At 35.4% G+C, this 18841-nt stretch overlaps 1 protein-coding gene across 3 annotated transcripts in view; it reads left to right on the plus strand.

Annotated features, from left to right (window-relative positions):
- LOC135846051 (sex peptide receptor-related protein 2-like) overlaps positions 1–18302 on the plus strand; it is a 47068-nt gene extending 28766 nt beyond the window's left edge. The window contains exons 1-3 of one of the 3 annotated variants that reach the window (XM_065365022.1): positions 3255–3330; positions 14516–15220; positions 15304–18302. In XM_065365022.1, the coding sequence (XP_065221094.1) occupies positions 14676–15220; positions 15304–15760 (1002 nt within the window). In that variant the 5' untranslated portion in view covers positions 3255–3330; positions 14516–14675 and the 3' untranslated portion in view covers positions 15761–18302. Of the gene's footprint in view, positions 1–3254; positions 3331–4988; positions 5401–14515; positions 15221–15303 lie in introns of those variants that run through there. The other 2 variants (XM_065365021.1, XM_065365020.1) reach the window with 2 other exon arrangements.
- The last annotated feature ends 539 nt before the right edge of the window (positions 18303–18841 follow it).

Raw genomic sequence — 18841 nt, forward strand, 5'->3', positions numbered from 1 at the left:
CCCGCATATTTCGCGCATTTTCTCACAATTTTTTGGCGCAAATGCGCGCATTTGCTCAGTGAGCATAATATGCTCATAACATCACTAGGCCAACCTTGAATTTCATTCAACTTGTGTTGAATTTAGATTCCGTGAATTCATCAATCTCACTTTTAGCTCTCAGGATAAGGTTGAGGAGTTAGGAGGGAAGAGTGCAGTTTGTTCTCACTCATACATTATATCATTTTCTAATCTCAGATTTCGTGTGAAATAAATTTTTTTCTTTTCTCCAATATTAACTTTAAATAGGTAATAGGAAACTCGGAAAAGGGAGAGAACTACTCCGAGTTTGACATATTTTTGAAATACAATAACAAAGTGCTGGGTAAACGTGTCAATTTCTTGAATGTTACACTCAGCTCAGGAAAATTCTTGAAAGGAGTTCTGGTCTCGATGTTTCAAGGCGAATGTATTTTTTAAATAAAAACAACTCAATTCCTAGACGAGAAGAATGCATGGAAGTTGGAAAATTCACCTCAAAAAGGCTCAAAATTTTATTAAGAGTTGATTTTTTAAAAAGGTAGAGAAGATCAGCACATTCGATTCAATCGAAAGACTGGATCATTTTCAAATCAGTTTCTCTATTTTTTACCCCTTTGTTAATTACGTGATAAATAATTACCTACGTTTAAATATTAAGTATAGCTCGTGAAAGTGACTTTGTTTACTCACAAGGAGGGAGAGGGAAATAAAATGCACCCAGTACCAAATAAATCATAAAAACTAGTTGCAGCTCTTGTCGTTCAATTCAGTGTTCTGAGCAAATGATTGCGGTAATTCGGCTATAATATAGACTATATTACCTATCCCTGGATTGGCGGACATTTTAGGTAAATTATAGGTTTCTACGATAGTGTAACTACAATGAAGAGTGTTTTTTTTCAATTTATTATGTTCGGAACCGGTTCTGATCTTACGTGATTTCCATAAACAGAAATAGGTACCTATCGAAAGAGACTACTTGCATGTGTACAACATAGATAACTAGGTATTCTAAGTATGTACTAAAATACGATATTCATAAAGTTTAGTGTTTTTTGCAAAGTGCTTCTCATGCCCCATGTGATGAAAGTAACGTACAATTTTAGAAAAAATGGATAGTAAAATAGGTACTCATTCCATAATTCATTTAACAAAAGCACAAAAATTAAATCGTATGTTAGAAGGGAAATGAATATGAAAATACAAAAATTAAGGTGCACCGGGGTAAGTCGGAACGGTTTTTCGCTATTTCAACTTTGATCAGCTGTTACTCTCGTACTAAAGAACCAATATGGCTCAAATTTGTTACATAGGTTCTGTGATAGTGCATATGGCCAACCTGGTGTCAACGTACAATTAGGGTCTACTACTGTGGTAATACTGCGTCCGTCCTCATAAGCGGAGCTCCGTCCGAGCTGCCGACAGGGAACATAGTTAGTTTAGTTCGTTCTTATAGCTAGGAGAGACACCAACGTGTAGCTCCGGGCTCATTCTCCCTGATCAAGAGGACAAAGGACAGCTCGCCATCCGTAAATGGTTTAATTACCCTTCATCATATTCTTAAATGAGTTAATTTACCCGTTCGCGGGAGTGTTGTTAATATACCCCATCGAGGGAGTTCGGTTAATATTTAAAGTACCCCATTGTGGGAGTTAATTGTGTAAATATACCCTTTAAGGGAGTAATCCGTGTTAATTACCGTTAATAAATACCTCTTGAGTAACCAAAACCGTGTTTGTTAATGTCATTATGCAATATTCTATTTCATCTGTACTGTCTATCCTGAGCTAATCCGAGCATAACAGGTAAGTCCACATAGTGGTATAAATATTCCGTCTAAGTGGTATTTCCTGACCCCACCATCTAGGTAGTAATTATTATTATTACATTGGCGCAGTACAGTACATATGTGATACTATATTACATTGGCGCCCGACTTTTCCCGAAAAGTTCAAGGTCGAATCACACTCAGCATTCGACAGTTGAACTAGAGTTTGTACACACGTGACAATCTCAAGGTCATACGAAGTACAAACTTCCCTTCCCTTAGATAATATCTTAATTCCTCTGAATCTCAGTCAGAGAAGCTCAGTATCTCAATCTGAGACCTCTAGACAAATAAGAGAAGCTCAGAATCTCAATCTGAGACCCAAGAAATCCCTTTTTCTCGATTCTCAGACCCAAATTCTATACACACGTGGTGTAACCTATCTCAAGGTCACACGTCGTACAGAAAGTCCCCCCTTGTTCTTTTCTCTTCTCATTCGGAAAAGTTCAAGAAGAGTGTTCTCACACTACCCCCAAGGACAAATCTCTACTCGTTTTTCTATCTCAGAGATATCTTGCTCTTCCTCAAGGTCAAAGTGTGTACAGCCTTGTACCAGCAGAAAGGGCAGATAGGCTATTCTCAACGCCGAGACAAGTAGAATCATTCTCCTTACGGCCCCAAAAGATCACTCTCAGTATCTTTATCCCCAAACCACGTTTTTCACTTTTCAAGGTCACAAACTCAGTTGACTAGAAAAAAGTGATAGATGTGAATTCAAGTACATCGAGCTTGAACCCTCGTTAGAATTCTCCAATAGGCCATACTCAGTGCCTAGAAAGACAATTCTAACGACCATATCCCCAAAATTTCGTTTTTAAAATCTCAAGGTCACAACTCCATCTGACCACGTGGAGACGAAAACGAAATAATTTTAAGCATTCTCGAGCTTAAAATCAGAGAAAGCACTTTACCATCGCTTTTCTCCTCCCCTGTACATAATTCCCAATACCCAGAAATTGGACAAAATTCCATCTCAGTCCATTTCTGACGACCACGAGTTGTTGCACAATATTTCATCATCCAACACTCGTTGTGTGCAAGGCGAATTTCTCCCGCCAAACACACAAGGTCACCTTTAGTGTGGTCACGTAGCACAATCTCAAACCACCGCTACCCCACCTACCTACCCTAGAAAACGTTAAAAACGCACCAACTCAGAGTGCAAGGCGATTTTGCCCGCCAAGACCACTGTCAAGGTCATAGCAAACGAGTAAGGCCGCCATATTGTTGCATCAGCCGAAACCAGTAAAGACCACGCCCTTCGAGCATATCATACTCAAGGTCATTGCGGACAGAACACATTCGTGTTCTTCAAGGTTACACTCTATCCAACGGAGCTGCGCGCGCAGTCCAAGGTTGTTTGTTTAGGTGTACCTCGCCTGTATTCCACACAGCTCCGCAGTCTTTGTTTCGCGCGTGTTTGTGTGCCACGTTTTCGATATTCATCCTCTCTATTAGCTAGTTTTATTGCCACATAGTCAGTAAGTGTTTAAATTTACATTTAGTTTTTATTTTATTTCTTCTAGTTTACCATTTTATTTTATTTTCTATTGATTCAGTGCTATTAATTTTGTCGTAAATAATTCAAGTGCATGACCATTTATTATTTTCTACGGATTTTCATCATTTATTCAGATATAAATGAATTCAAGTGTATGACCATTTATTGATTTATATCATTTTCTTTTTTCTTTTTATTTATTGTTCGCTTATTTTTCACGTAGTAATTTCTAGTTGCTTTCTAAATTTTTTTTTTTCTTTCTTTTTTCTTTCTTTTCTCTTTTCTCTTCTTTTCTTTCTTATAGTATTTTCTTGCTAATTTTTGCTTAATTTCATTTTTCTTTTCTTTTTATTTTTTTCGTAGTTAGTCTATAGTGTATATAATTTCATTCTATTTTTACGTGCATTATTTTCATATCTATTTTTGTTTTTGTGTCTATATATTTTGTTTCGATCCCACCTTGAAAATTAAATATTTCGAAAAAACATCAAAAGGTATATCTTTGAAAATGTTTTCAGAATTTTAAATGGTATCTCCCACTTACAGTGCCATTTTGAAATTTGATCAACTTTTGAAAATTACAAAATACCTACTTAAAAAGTTCAAAATGCAATGCCCTATCGAATTGTGGAATCAGTTTTGATCAAAGTATCATAGCTTTGCAGGTACGCGCTACTGAAGTTGAGTACCTCGAGACGAATGTGAAAAATAATTGAAGCCCCTCACCCCCCCCCCTCGCTCAATAAGGTGACTGGGACCAAACTGATTGCGGGTTTCCTACTTATTGAGTGGGAAGACACTGTAAAAAAATTGAGCGAAATCGAAAGACGTGACTCAAAAAAGTTGGTCGAATTGAAGTTTGAGGTGGAATGACCCTGCGTGGACGACTGTGAGGCTTCAAATTTTAAATCAATCTTTTCCGAATACTAAAAACTTACGTTTTTCATCGTGTGCCTACTGCCCTCAGCTGTGAATCTGACTTATTTTCTGTTTCCAGGAAAAAAAAACACTCACGCATTTAGCGTGAGAAGACCGACTTTTCTTTGAATAAAAATTTTTTTCGCGAGCGAATCGATTTGTATTATGATCATGTGTAAATGCGGGGGACATTTTTTAAAAAATGAACATGTATGATCATGTATGATCATAGTCTGAACTCGAAATGTATGAATTTTTATAGGAATATATGAGATGTTTTGTAGTCAACCAGATCCCATTGTTTCTCACTACTTGGTATTAAATTTCTACCTACTTAATCATTTTTCATTTTTTTATTTTCTGGTAATTGTATAATTCATGTTAAACTATAGTAAAAAGTCAGAGTTTCCACAGGTTTTTCCCACAAAATCCCACAAGGAAGCGTCAAAAAATGTAATTTTTCATTTGCACTCGTATTTATACACTAAGTATTTTTCTCTAAATCGTGCCAATCCTCAAGACATAAAACTATAAAATGAATGATAGCGTTAATTTTCGCATAAATAACAAGATCTTCTTCTAAAAAAAAAAGGAAAAGAAATTTTTACGAACGACGACGTGTAAAAATACAAAATTTAATGTTGATATACCTAAAGCCATACACTGTAACACACACGTCCGTATCGGGAATTCCGGATAATAGTGGTGGGAGAGAGGTACCTACTACCTAATCGAGTCACGAGTGTGCTGCGGTTTACATGTACGAGTATGTAGTTGAAACGTTTTCGTAATTACCATAATCGAATACGTAATCTTATCAAGTCTGTTTTGTATACAGATGGATAGATAGATACACGAGTAAAGAATATAGAGATACACAGACACACACACGTACAAACGAATGAATTTTTTTGATTTTCGTCTCATGGATTCCCGTATGAGAATTTGAATTTCAAAAACAGATATCGATGAGTATTTCTCGTGTTAAGATGTGCATTTGGAGTACGTGACTTTGTGTGTTTTATACTGGATAAAAATTTATTTTAATGAAAGGTGCCTGAAAAAAGAAATCGAAGAAATATTTCTTATATGATGTTAAACGCGCAGTCGGCAAATTTATTATGCTGTATTCGTAAGTATCTTCATAATTGTTATGGTATAGGTAAACAAGAAATTACTAGATTTTTAAAATTTATTGTGATAATTTTACGTTAGTGAGGAGCATAGCTTCTTGATTTAGTCGCATTTTCGATCAAAATAAATTGATTTTTTTTCAATTTATTTCTCTTGTATAAATTTTATTATCCATGTGAGAGTTCATTTTGTAAATGTTCAATTGCAGCTATAGTAGATTGATTTGTCAGAACGAAACAATTTTTGGAACCCAAATTACACCAGAAAATCAGCAGTTATAACAAACATTTTTTGATCCACAGTGATTCCTTAAGTTCATTGATTTCTATACAAAACCTATTTTCTGATCACCCTACAGTTCAAAATATTCTTAAAAAACTATTTGAGCTACAAAATTCTCACTTTATTATTCAGTTTATGTACATGTTCCCAGCCACATTGGAATCACTGGAAATGAAGCTGTTGATACTTATGCAATATCTGCAACTACTCTTTCCCCCCTTCCCATCATCACAGCTGACGACATCAAATCTTTTCTCACCCAAAATGTATACATGAATTGGCAAAATTTCTGGTCCCAACAAACAGCCAACAAGCTCTTTCAACATAAAAAATCAGTTCATCCTCGGAAAAACCTATCCCACTTAAATAACTAGACTTGAAGAAGTTATCTTGACAAGACTGAGAATTGGACACACCAATTATGGATGGGGTCAACATTCATATCTGAGCCCATCCACTCGCTCAATAAATTATAATCACTTTGAAGGAAGCCCCTCTCTATAAACAAACACAGCACCCCCCCCCCGCCTAGGGGCTACGATAATGATCAGATAGTCATTTTGTAGGAAATTTTCTGTAGATTACAATGAACTTTACTTTTTTAAGCTAAGATCAATATTTGAGGAGAAAATTTCCAAAAACTGAATTTGGGGGGCTAGGATCCACAATTTAGGGGAACGCTCACTCCGGACGCGACCAGACACCTCAGATCCTTGATTAGGGTACAAAACTGGACCTGTATACCAACATTCAGCTTTCTACCAAAGTTTTACAAATGAAATGCTAATTCTACTGGACTATTTCTAATCTCAACATTTTTCAAATTCAATCATAGATTTCGTGAAATCTCTACTTAAAAAGTGGCCCAAGGGAAGTCAGGGCAAACGTTGTTGAAAGTTTGTGGTTTCAACTAGCAAAACAGCAGTCATTTTTGATATGCAAAGTTAGTTTTCCACCAATGACATTTTTAAAAGTTTGTAAAAAAAAATGATTTTGTTGGCAAATTAACGACTTTGCCGATAAATTGTAAATTTCGCTGACAAACCTCAAATTTTCAAAATATTTGGAAGGGGGTGTATACCCCCTAAACCCCCTCTTAATTCCGCACCTGGTTTGTAGTCAACTATAGTAACTAGAAAAATTTTCAAAGTCAACAATACTAACTGGGTCATTCCATGTCAAATCGGCAGATTTTTGCGGGAGGGATGATCTTTGATTTTTTTCAAGATCAGACCATGTTTAGAGGTCATCAAACGATGACGAATGACGCAAACCAAACATTTTTTCGATTTTTTTGGCGAAGCTTTGGGGCTTCAAAGTTCTCCAAAATTCGCGAAAATGGAAAATTTCAGTTGCAAATTGCTCCGGGTTGTACGTCATATAGAATTTTGAACTTTTTTTTTCAAATTGTAGTACTTTTAGACGGTAATTGACGAAGAATGATGTCAAAATCGGTGTTGCCACTTTCAGAAACCTAAAAAAATTTATTTAAAAACCAACCTGTATAATGTAAATATAACCGTGATCTCCCCCAGTAGAAATTCTGAAAAAATCTCAGTTTTAGTCCTATTCATGTAGAATAACATAGCAAAAAATTGGACCGGCATTTTTTTTCATTTTCGAGAAAAAAATTACAAGTTTTACACTTATCGCAAAAGTACCATCAGGAAACCTAGAAAATGAAAATTTTTGCATTTTTGAGATATTTTACCAATGTGTAGACGAACATTTGAACAAAATTTCCCTCCACCGCAATTTGTTTACGAATTGACGAGAAATACCATTTTTAATGCTATAATTTTACGAGTGAAACACATTGAAAAAATGTCACCGCTGTTTTAAACAAATGCAGAAACCTAAAAAATTAATATTTTTGCATTTTTGAAATATTTTACCAATATATAGATGGACATTTCATAGTCAACTATGATAAGTAGAAACGTAACTAAAAAACAAAAATTTGGCGAAAATTTTATAAAAAACACGGCAAAAATCACTTTAAAAAAAAAAAAAAAAATCAAAAAGAAACGCGTTTCTTATTTGAGGATATGAGAAAATGACGCAATTTGTGGGAAAAAATCGACACACATTTCACGCATATCCAAATTCAGATTGTTTTTTGTGTGTTTTTAAGGATTTGCACCATAAATAACCTGTAGGTATAAAAAATTTGAAGATAAAAATAAAAACATTAAAAAATTTTCATCTGGTAATTTTGCAAAAAAAATATTCTTTTTTTTAATTCTCACACTTCATACCAAAATTTTAGCTGAGTTTTTTTTTTTCAAATGCCGATATTTCATAGTAAAACCTAAATAAATCACTTTATCAATTCATCTAAAATTATTCATCATTGGTATTCAAAACAATGTTTATCAACATTCAAAAACACGTACATTTTGCAACACTAAAAAAAAAAAAAAATCAAAAAGTTGAAAAATGTATAAGTCCGAACCTAAAAATATAAAATATATGCAGGAATAAACCCTCCCTTGATGAGCAGCGGGGTGGCCGAGTGGGTTACGTAGGGCAAGAGTCGGTGGTTCGAGCCCCGCAGAGGCCGAAAAATTTTTTGAATTTTTTTTTTCATTTTTTGGCAATTTTATTAGTTTGCGATGCTTGAAAATACATAATTTATTTCACTGGACATTTTATTATCAGTGTTTTTATGCAAGATTTTAGAATAAAATGTACGACACAAAACATGCAATTTCACATACATGATCATACATGAGCATATGGGGGACATTTTTTTAGAATGATCATGTATGAACTATGAAGTCGTCATGTATGGCCATTGGCCAAGTTTTAACTTTTTCCCCTGGGATATTAGGATAAAATTGGATCTAAAAAGCTTGAATCGTATTTCTTACAAACATATCTACTCAGATCAGATTTGATCAAATTATATCTGAACTGATTTCATTATATCTGTTTTTTTTTTTTTTTTTGGAAAACACCTCGGACCCACTAGGCGCCGAGGGTTTTTATTTATTTAAAAGAAAAAAACAATCTTAATCTTAGGGTTACTAATATTAACTACTATTAATTATTCTAAAATATAGCCATACCTTCACCCCAAGATTAAGGCGAGGGACGGGAAGGGGAATGGGGGGGGGGAGTAAGACGGGTCGTCCACCCTGACCCAAACCCCTAGGCGGTTGCCTAAGGCTCGATCTCTGTCATGTTCCATGTGTCATTATCCATGCGTACCTGTCTGACAGCAGACCGGGCCCCCAACCTGTCTCTGGGGGAAGTTTGAAGGGGAGTGATTTCGCCTAGGGGTGGTCCCAACAAGTTGGGGCCCCTAGTTAAAAAGGCCGAGAGTACATTGGGATATTTGTGGGGTGGTCAGTGCACTTGCTACTTACTTCTCACCAACTGCCCACATGTAAGATTGTTAAAATTTCAATAAGTTAGAGTTATTATAATACAATTTTACATATCTTCTTCCAGTTTGGTCTGAATCTTGACATCTAGAAAAACTTTGGCTTCTTTTTCTGGACATATCAAATTTGGGGAATAAAAAATGAAAAAATAAAAATTATTTACAGAAAGGGAAATTATTTACATTTATATTTTAACAGGCCATACCTAGACAGACTAGATTACACCCGAAACCCTAAGTTACAATTTTTACACATATATAAGTATATAAGGTGGAAGATGTCTATTTTGGTTCAAATGGGGAATATTGGGGTGAGATAGATTGAAAACAATCAAAAATTTTAAAAAATTGCATCATTTTCCATTTTTCAATTTTTTGAAAAATTGGGGGGCATTCTGGCACCACTTTTTTTTTACACAAGGGGTTTAAACTTCGTAGGATTTATTTTTTCATCAAATGGAACAACTTTGGGGGGTGGGAGCAAAAAAATTCCAACTTTGAAAATAAGGACCACCCTAGTGGTGCCATAATACCTTATCTTTTTTTTTTTTTCGGCTCCCCATAGTAACGCACCTGTTGCCAGCTGCCACACCAAAGGCCATCAAGAGAAAGCGAAAAGAGTACTGCTCAATCTTGCAATCGATAAATGGCAGGCAGACTGGACAGACTCAGGAGCACACAAGACCAAAAGGTTTATTCCCAACATCAGGGATAGACTCCGTAACGGGCTAGTGGTCAATATGTACGTGACACAGTTGCTGACAGAGCACGGGGACATAGGCCAGTACCTATTCGAAAAGCCCAAGAAGAGGGACTCCCCCACCTGCCTAAGATGCGATACCGGAGAAGCTGAAGATACTCCTCACATTGTGTGGAGGTGCCCGAGGCATAATGAAGCTCGAGACCAGCTTAGGCAGGCCCTGATGTTGGACAAATGGCCCTGGGAACTGCCCGACTTGCTCAGACAAGGAAGCAGGCCATTTTCGGTCTTCGCCAGTGAAGCATTGACCATGAAGACGCGCCAGCAAAGCGAAAGCGACGCTGCATGATCAAGCATCCAAACGCAGCAGGATCTAGCTAGTAGTGAGATCTGGCCTATCAAGGACACACTGTGTCTATAGGTGCGTGGGCTAGGGATGCTACCCTGACTTGCAATCGAATCTCACCATCGAAGAAGACACAGCAGCAAAGCGGACAAAGAGGTTGCCGAGCTTGCAGCACCACCACAGACACAGATGTAACCAGCAGCGGAGTGGACGAAGAGGAAGCAGAGCTTGCAGAATCACCGATCGAGACAGCAACCACCGGACCAGTCAACCACGTACCAGCGAAGAGGATGGAGACAGCGGAGTGGATGAAGAGGAAGCCGAGCTGCTAAACCGCAGAAAGAAGTTACCAAATTTTAGTTTTTGTTTTGTTAAGTTTAAGTTATGTTGAAGAAAAGAGTTTATGTTTGTTGAAGTTAAAATTAAGTTAAGTTGTAAATAGAAGAACGGCGGCGATGATCCATAGCTAATGATTGAAAATAAAACAAGGTGCGTTATCTCTTGACTTTGCTGCAAAGAGGCGGCGTGTGCTCGCGGGTAGCTCAGTAGATGAGCGTTTTGACAACCTTGTGAACACATTTTCTAGGGTAAAATTTGACGCTTAACATTTTTGTTCCATGTATTTTTCGCATATTCCACATTACTTTGCAAAAAAAACGCGAAAACGCGTATTTTCCAGAGTTTTTTTTGCAAATATGACCATTTTTCAGACAAAATTTCGACTTTATGGATTGGTAGTAAGAAAGTACTAGTAAAAAGACACATTTTAGCGAAAACAGTTTTTTGGATTACCCATATACTCCAGAGCTGTGGCGGTTCAAAGTTTTCTTTTGTCAATTTCACCCCCACCACTATGGTAAAAATTTTTGAAAAAAATCGTGTTAAAAGACCCATGCTTCCCCTACACATTCCACGCGGTACCAAAATTTTCTCCCCACAACTCATGGATACAGAATTTTTCTTGTAAAAAACGCGTTTTTTGGCTATACAGACCAAGAGGGGGTGGGTTGGGGGGCGGAAATTCTGCTCAAAAATTTTCATTGGAGGTACCCAACAATAATCCCTCATAATTTTCCAAATCTGGGAACAGGGCCATTTCGCCTATCTTACTGTGGAATACCCTTTTGGTTATGGATGAGGTTTCAGACCACGCTCTTTCCTAAAATCGAGGTATAGTGCAAATAGCGAACAGACTTCTCAAAAGGTTCTCTTGTAAGTTGTAAGGCTCCAGGTCAAACTTCTAAAAAATCCATAATCTCACCTATTTTACCGACTTTGCCGTGAAACGGAAAAGTAAGGTATTGTATTTGTCATGATGGTTGAGGATTTGGTTGGGGGTGGGTTTTCTTGACGTTTTGGAGTGTGCTGATCACGATAAGACATATGACGCAAAACGAGATAAGTTTATATATATATTTGCTTGCGACCAGACATGTCAACTATGCTTGGCATATATGCAGAAAAGTGAACAAAACTTTAAAATTGGTATAATTTCTGTTCTAAATCACTTATTAAAATTTTATTTGCAGATTCAGTCTAATATTAAAAAAATCTATGTTTTGAAAAAAGTAATCAGATTTTTAGGCTAAATTTTGAAGAAAATTTTTGAAAATGGAGTCAAAGTAATTTGAATTTTGAGAAAGTTAAGACACCAAAAGAAAGCTTAAACAGCATAAAAAATTTTGATGTTTTTAAATTTTCCATTGGCCAATAAAATACTGAAAAATTTCAAGTCAAATTTGTTGTCGTGTACACTCAGGATCGATGTATTTGCATACATCTCCACCAGCACATCACATTCTACTCACTACAAATTGACTGTAGACCCTGCGTTCGTCCTCGCGCCTTGATTTCTAAGCCATGCGCGCTCTGCTGGAAGTTTCTGAAAACTCATAGTTGACTTGTATAGTAAAATTAACCCATGACTTGTCAACTATAGTTGAGAAGTTGGTCAGTCCACTTGTATAGTAAAATTAACCCATTCAATAGTTGACATGTCTGGATACTAATACCTATATAAATTGATATATGAATACACATACCTAGTACCTTGTGGTGCCCGGGTCTTTTATGGTAATTGTGGTGCCCGCGTACATAGAGGATCATATATATATGTATGATAAAGGTGTTTTAAAGCAGTTTATTTTTTTTAAGGTTTTTAGTCATAGTGGTGCCCGTTATATAAACTTGGTACTTGTGGTGCCTGCCTCAAAAATTTTTTTTTCACCTTAGAGTGCATTTCATCAAATTCTACATCGTTTTATATAAAAAGACCTTGTGGTGCCCGATTTGGGCGCCACAAGCCCAAAACCGGGCACCACAATGACTACGTATACTTAAAACGGGCACCACAATGACTTAAGTTTAAATCTACCTATATATAAATAAATAAATATGTATAAATTTGTGTCACGCTGAACTCAAAAGCTCCGAACTTCAAGTCGAAACTGATGATGGCAAAATATTGCTTTGATACTGAACTAGAGAAATTTTTAATTTGGTCGAAATCGGTTCAGCCGTTTACGAGATATGAACGTTTAAGTGTGTTTCAACGTTATGGATAAGCAGAAATTTGTGTAAACCCTTATATCTCGCAAACGGCTCACCCCCAACAAACAGATGGGGTGGTTAGGGTGTGTAGGTTACAGATTGGTGCGCCGAAGGTCGGGTGTTCGAATCCCGCGCGAGTCAAGAAGAGAAAATTTTTTGTTGATTTTTTTAAACATTTTTTTGTTAATTTTATCGGTCCAAAATTTTTTTGCCATAAAAAATCAAAATTTTTCAAAAATTTCTAGTGTAATTTTTGTTTCAACAAAAAACATTAAGTTTTTCTTTTTGGTAAATAGCCATTATATTTTGATAATTTTTTTTTTGGTGAATTAATAGAGGAGAAGGTACAATTATGGACCCAGGTACAAATATGGACCCCCCTCTGTTTAGAGAATACTACTAGCGCTGCGGTCACGGTCTGCACTAAAAATTGTTCTAGTAGTGTAGTACTGACGATCTAGTTACATATTTTGGATCGATGCAAAATTCTGTGTCTGCAATCAGCATTTGATTTTTTTTTCGTGATTTTTTGTTGCCATTGGAAAATTTTACTCTGTTTTCTTTTAATAATTGATGTACTTCCAATAACGTTCAAAAAAAAAATTATTAGCGAAATAAGTAGCTCTCAGTGTATACTTTCAGAATATGCTTTCATACTTGTCATTACTTTACTCGATTTTCGTATTTTTTTCCATTTTTCATAAACTGACAAGTTTTTTTACGTTGGTATAAATATGGACCCCTAAATTTTTTCATATAATTTTTCCTAGAATGCTGAGAAAAAAGCAATCAACAAATAAGAGAAGTCCTAAAAGACGGAAATGGGACGAAGAAAGTATAGTACGGGCCATTTTAGAAGTAAAAATAGTAAAAACCAGAAAGTTCGGTTTTTTCTTATGAAAATCGATTTTTATTGATTTCGATTTTTTTCATGTATTTGATGTTTATTGTCATGCATTCGATGTTTTTTTCATATACTCAAGTTAAAAAACGTCTTTAAATATATTTTCGCATCATTTTCTGCAATTTTTAGACATTTTTTTAGGGGGTCCATATTTGTACCCGAGTCTATATTTGTACCAATTTATGTCACTTTTGTAAAATTCAAATTTCTCCGTAAGTTTTCAACCAAAAAAAAAAAATTTTTTACACAATATACTAGAGTCTTTGGCCTTTCGAATGGTATATTCGAAAAACAAATTTGATAATTTTTTCTACCCTTTAAAGCCAAAAAGCTAGAGGGGGTCCATATTTGTACCTTCTCCTCTAGTAATTTTTAGTAAATAAAATGATTAGTTATTTTTGGTGAATTACTCGTAATTAAAGTTGGTCAAAAATTTTGGTAAATTGGTAAAGTTTGGTAAATTGGTAAAAACGTTTCGCAGTAAATTACTGGGGTAATCAAAATTCGGTAAAAAATTGGTAAATTAGTGAGGAAATGTTTGGTAAATTGCTGGGGTAATTCTTGGTAAAATGTAAAATTGGTAAATTAGTGGGTAATGTCTGGTAAATTACTGAGGTAAATGTTAGTAAATTGCTGGGGTAATTTTTGGTAAATTGGTAAATTTGGGTAAATTGGTAAATTTTGGTAAATTGGTAAATTTTGGTAAATTGGTAAATTTTGGTAAATTGGTAAATTTTGGTAAATCGGTAAATTTTGGTAAATTGGTAAATTTCGGTAAATTGGTAAACTTTGGTATATTGGTAAATTTTGGTAAATTGGTAAATTTTGGTAAATCCGTAAATTTTGGTAAATTTGTTTATTTTCCTGTATAACAGAGCAAAGTCGGTTAATCTTGCCTACTGCGCAAGATGTTTTTTAATGAATCCTTTTCTTCTCCTTACAGGAATAAAATCCTCGTACGAGGGGAACCCATCTGCGGTACATGGCTAATATTACTCCACGCATACTGCGCCGAGCACATCTGCGGTTACTTATATTTTATCATCGGACCGATCGGTTCAACTCTGAATATATTCAACATCATCGTATTCACCAGGAAATCCATGATCTCGCCAAACAACCTGCTTTTCGCCAATCTAGCCATCGTCGACTTATTCTGCATAGTCGCCTACATGGTACGCTCGTGGCACGAATTCATAAGACTGCAAAAGTATTCTGTCAAAGAGCACAGAGTATACGAATGGGAAATGGTTTCCCTTCATGCTTGGCATATCGCCGGCATATTCCACGGAATATCAATCTGGCTAACGATCATTTTAGCTGTTTGGCGATACATAGCTATTGCACATCCTTTAAAGGAACGCGAATGGTGCAGCATGAAAAACACCAGGATTTTTATAGCTGCAGGATACGTGGTGCATCCTTTGATCTGGATACCTGCTTATTTCGATTTCTATGTCGGACCATTAGATACGTTACTGGATAGCGATGGATATCTAACCTCGAATCAGACTATCGGTATTCCTAGCACGATTTCAAAGATGCAAAATATGAAATTGAACAAATTGCTTCGGTCGTTGCATATGGCAATTTATGGTATTTTCTTGAAAATTGTGCCGACGGTTGTACTGGCGATTTACAGTTATAAGTGAGTAAGAAATTGTATTAAAAATTTTCTGAAAAAAAGCTTTTATCAGTAGGTACCTACTAATGGGGATTATTTTTTCTCAGATTGATCGCAGCTCTCCTACGAGCCAAAAAACGTCGCCAAGAACTCACTGCCAAAATGTACGAAAACAATGCAGCAAACTCCAAGCAGAAGCAACCTACTGATCGAACAGCAAAGCTATTACTAGTTGTACTGGCCCTATTTTTTATATCCGAAATACCCCATGGAATATGTTGCCTATTGACAGTCATTTATGGTTCGAAGTTTATCCTGGGGTGTTATTTATTTTTAGCTGAGATATTCAACGCTGTGACGTTAATTTGCACGTCGGTTAATTTTGTAATTTATTATATAATGAGTCAACAATTTCGAAACACTTTCAACGAGCTGTTTTGCTGTAAGTCACCCCGTGCTAAAAAGAAACAAGTTTTTACTTTGTCAGAGACTCCATCGAGTCTCACGACCCTTAATTCTACTCGATCATCGAGTGTTACGACTATTACCTCGATTCACATGTAGTTAAACTAATAAAAATCTGAAGTTTACAAAATATATTTTTCATTCATTTTTTTTTTTTTTTTTTTCTGAAAAAGTACATGAACTGAAAAATTGCTAATTTTAATCACGTGACACATCCAACCAATTTTCCGAAGAAAATTCTCGGTTGTGGAAGTTTCAAGTTTCAAAAATCTGCTAAAGGCTTCAGAACTCCTCAAAACTGGTTGAAATCGATTCAAATCAATTCGGCAGGTCGAAAATAGAGAATATCCCAAATTCCGGCTATCTAGGTCAATTTGGTAAAATTTTGAGTTTTTTCCACATTTTTGGCAACATTTGATTTTAAAAAATTCACCAAAAATCTAAAAATACACTTTAGCACTTTAAATTTTGGCTGGTGATAAATTTTTACGAGCTTTTTCGATCTAGCTTTGTCCAGCTCAAAAATTTTCGTGCGAGTTCTACATTTGCTGGAAAGCAAAATCTGCGATTTGGGCTGACTTGTCAATCAAAACGACCGCCATTTTTTAGTAAGGCCATTTTTTTGGTACTTAAGTCGGCTGAAAATGATTTATTTTGTATGGGTTCGCAAAATCACGCTCGGATCTCGTCTAAGTATAGATAACCACTTTTTGCATCCGAATCTCACCTTGATTAGTATTCTTCGTAAGAACAGGAATGCGCCAAAATCGAATGCATAATATTACTGCGCTTGTTTTCCAAACACATACCCAGATGAATGGTTGGATGAGGATTTACACAAACACACATGTACAGATGAAACCGTTTTAAAATGCAAATTTTTGATTTAGGTTTCATTTTCTTTCGCATATGAGAATTTGAATTTTACGTATGGACATTGATAAGTAAATATTTCACGTAGGTACCTTACCTATTAAGATGCTCATTCGCAATCGGTGAGTTTGTGTTTCGATGTTGTGTTCAACCAATTGAATTCATAAATAAGAACATTGGCGAAATATTATTTATACGAGTTAATAGCAATTTCTTCATGGATTTGTAAGTATACTTTCAGAAAATAATTGTGGTTGCAAAAATCATACTGAATTAAACCGCCATTCGACGGATTGGCGTGCGGCTACAAAAAAAAAAAAAAAAAAACTAGACAGCTGCGCTAAGCGCAGCTGTAACAGTGTGCGTAGCTTATTTTGTTACAAAAGTAAAACCCAATTTCAAAAAGAACAACGCAATTTTGATTTTGAAAGCACAACGCGATTTGAAAAACCAAGCACAACGCGGTTTTGAAAAAATGCAATTGGGATTTCAAAAGCAGAACACGATTTTGATTTTGAAAGCACAATGCAATTTTTAAAAAAACACAACTTCCAAACAAAGCAGAACACGATTTTGAAAAAAGAAGCACAACAAGATTTTTTAAAAAAGAACACACAGCGCAATTTCAAAAAAAAAACAAAGCAATTTTGAAAAAAAAAACGTAATTTTGAAAAAATAAGCACAACACGATTTTGGAAAAAAAACATCCTGTTTGAAAAAAAGCGCAGCGCAAATTCAAAATTAAAACGCGATTTCAAAAAAAAAGCACAATGTGAATTTGAAAAAAAGCACAACGCGATTTCGGAGAAAAGCACAACGCGACTTCAAAAAAAGCACCACGGGATTTCTGGAAAAAAAAGCACAACGCGATTTCAAAAAAAATCAAAATAAAGCACAACGCGATTTTGGGAAAAAGCACAATGCGATTTCAGTAAAAAAGCAAAATAAAGCACAACGCAATTTTGTAAAAAAAAGCACAACACGATTACAGAAAAAAAGCACAACGCGATTTCAGTAAAAAAAAAGCACGACGCGATTTCAAAAAACAGCACAACGTGATTTCGGTAAAAAATAGCACAACGCGATTACAAAAAAAAGCAAAATAAAGCACAACGCGATTTCGGTAAAAAAAAGCACAACGCGATTTCGTTTAAAAAAAAAAGCACAACGCAATTTTGGTTAAAAAAGCACAACGCGATTTCAAATAAAAAGCACAATGTGATTTCGAAAAAAAAGCACAACGCAATTTCAAAAAAAAGCAAAATAAAGCACAACGTGATTTTGGGGGGAAAAGCACAACGCGATTTCGGTAAAAAAGCAAAATAAAACAACGTGATTTTGAAAAAAAAGCAAAATAAAGCACAACGCGATTTTGAAAAAAAGCACAACGCAATTTCAGTAAAAAAAAAGCACTACGCAATTTCGGAAAAAAGCACAACGCGATTTTAAAAAAAAAGCACAACGTGATTTCAAAAAAAAAGCACAATGCAATTTCAAAAAAAAGCAAAATAAAGCACAACGCGATTTTGGGGGAAAAAGCACAACGCGATTTCGGTAAAAAAACAAAATGAAGCACAACGCGATTTCAAAAAAAAGCACAACGCGATTACAGAAAAAAAAGCACAATGTGATTTTGAAAAAAGCAAAATAAAGCACAACGCGATTTCGAAAAAAAACAAAATAAAGCACAATGCCATTTTGAAAAAAAAGCACAACGCGATTTCAGTAAAAAAAAAAAGCACAACACATTTTCGGAAAAAAAGCACAACGCGAATTCGAAAAAAAATGATGTGATTTCAAAAAAAAAAGCACAATGCGATTTCAAAAAAAAGCAAAATAAAGCACAACGCGATTTTGGGAAAAAGCACAACGCGATTTCGGTAAAAAAGCAAAATGAAGCACAACGCGATTTTGAAAAAAAAAGCACAACGCGATTACAGAAAAAAAAGCACAACGTGATTTCAGTAAAAAAAAAAGCTCAATGTGATTTCGAAAAAAAAGCAAAAAAAGCACATCGCGATTTAGAAAAAAAAGCACAACGCGATTTTGAAAAAAAAGAACATCGTGATTTAGAAAAAAAAGCACAAGGCGATTTTGAAAAAATGCACAAGCGATTTAGTAAAAAAAGCACAACGCAAATTTGAAAAAAAGCACAGACGGTTTTGAAAAAAAGCACATCGCGAATTTTAAAAAAAGCACAACGCGAATTTGAAAAAAAAAGCACAAGCAATTTAGAAAAAAAAGCACAACGCGAATTTGAAACAAAAGCACATCACGATTTAGAAAAAAAAGCACAACGCGATTTTG

Source organism: Planococcus citri, chromosome 4, assembly GCF_950023065.1.
Source record: "Planococcus citri chromosome 4, ihPlaCitr1.1, whole genome shotgun sequence".
In the NCBI taxonomy this organism is placed as follows: domain Eukaryota; kingdom Metazoa; phylum Arthropoda; class Insecta; order Hemiptera; family Pseudococcidae; genus Planococcus; species Planococcus citri.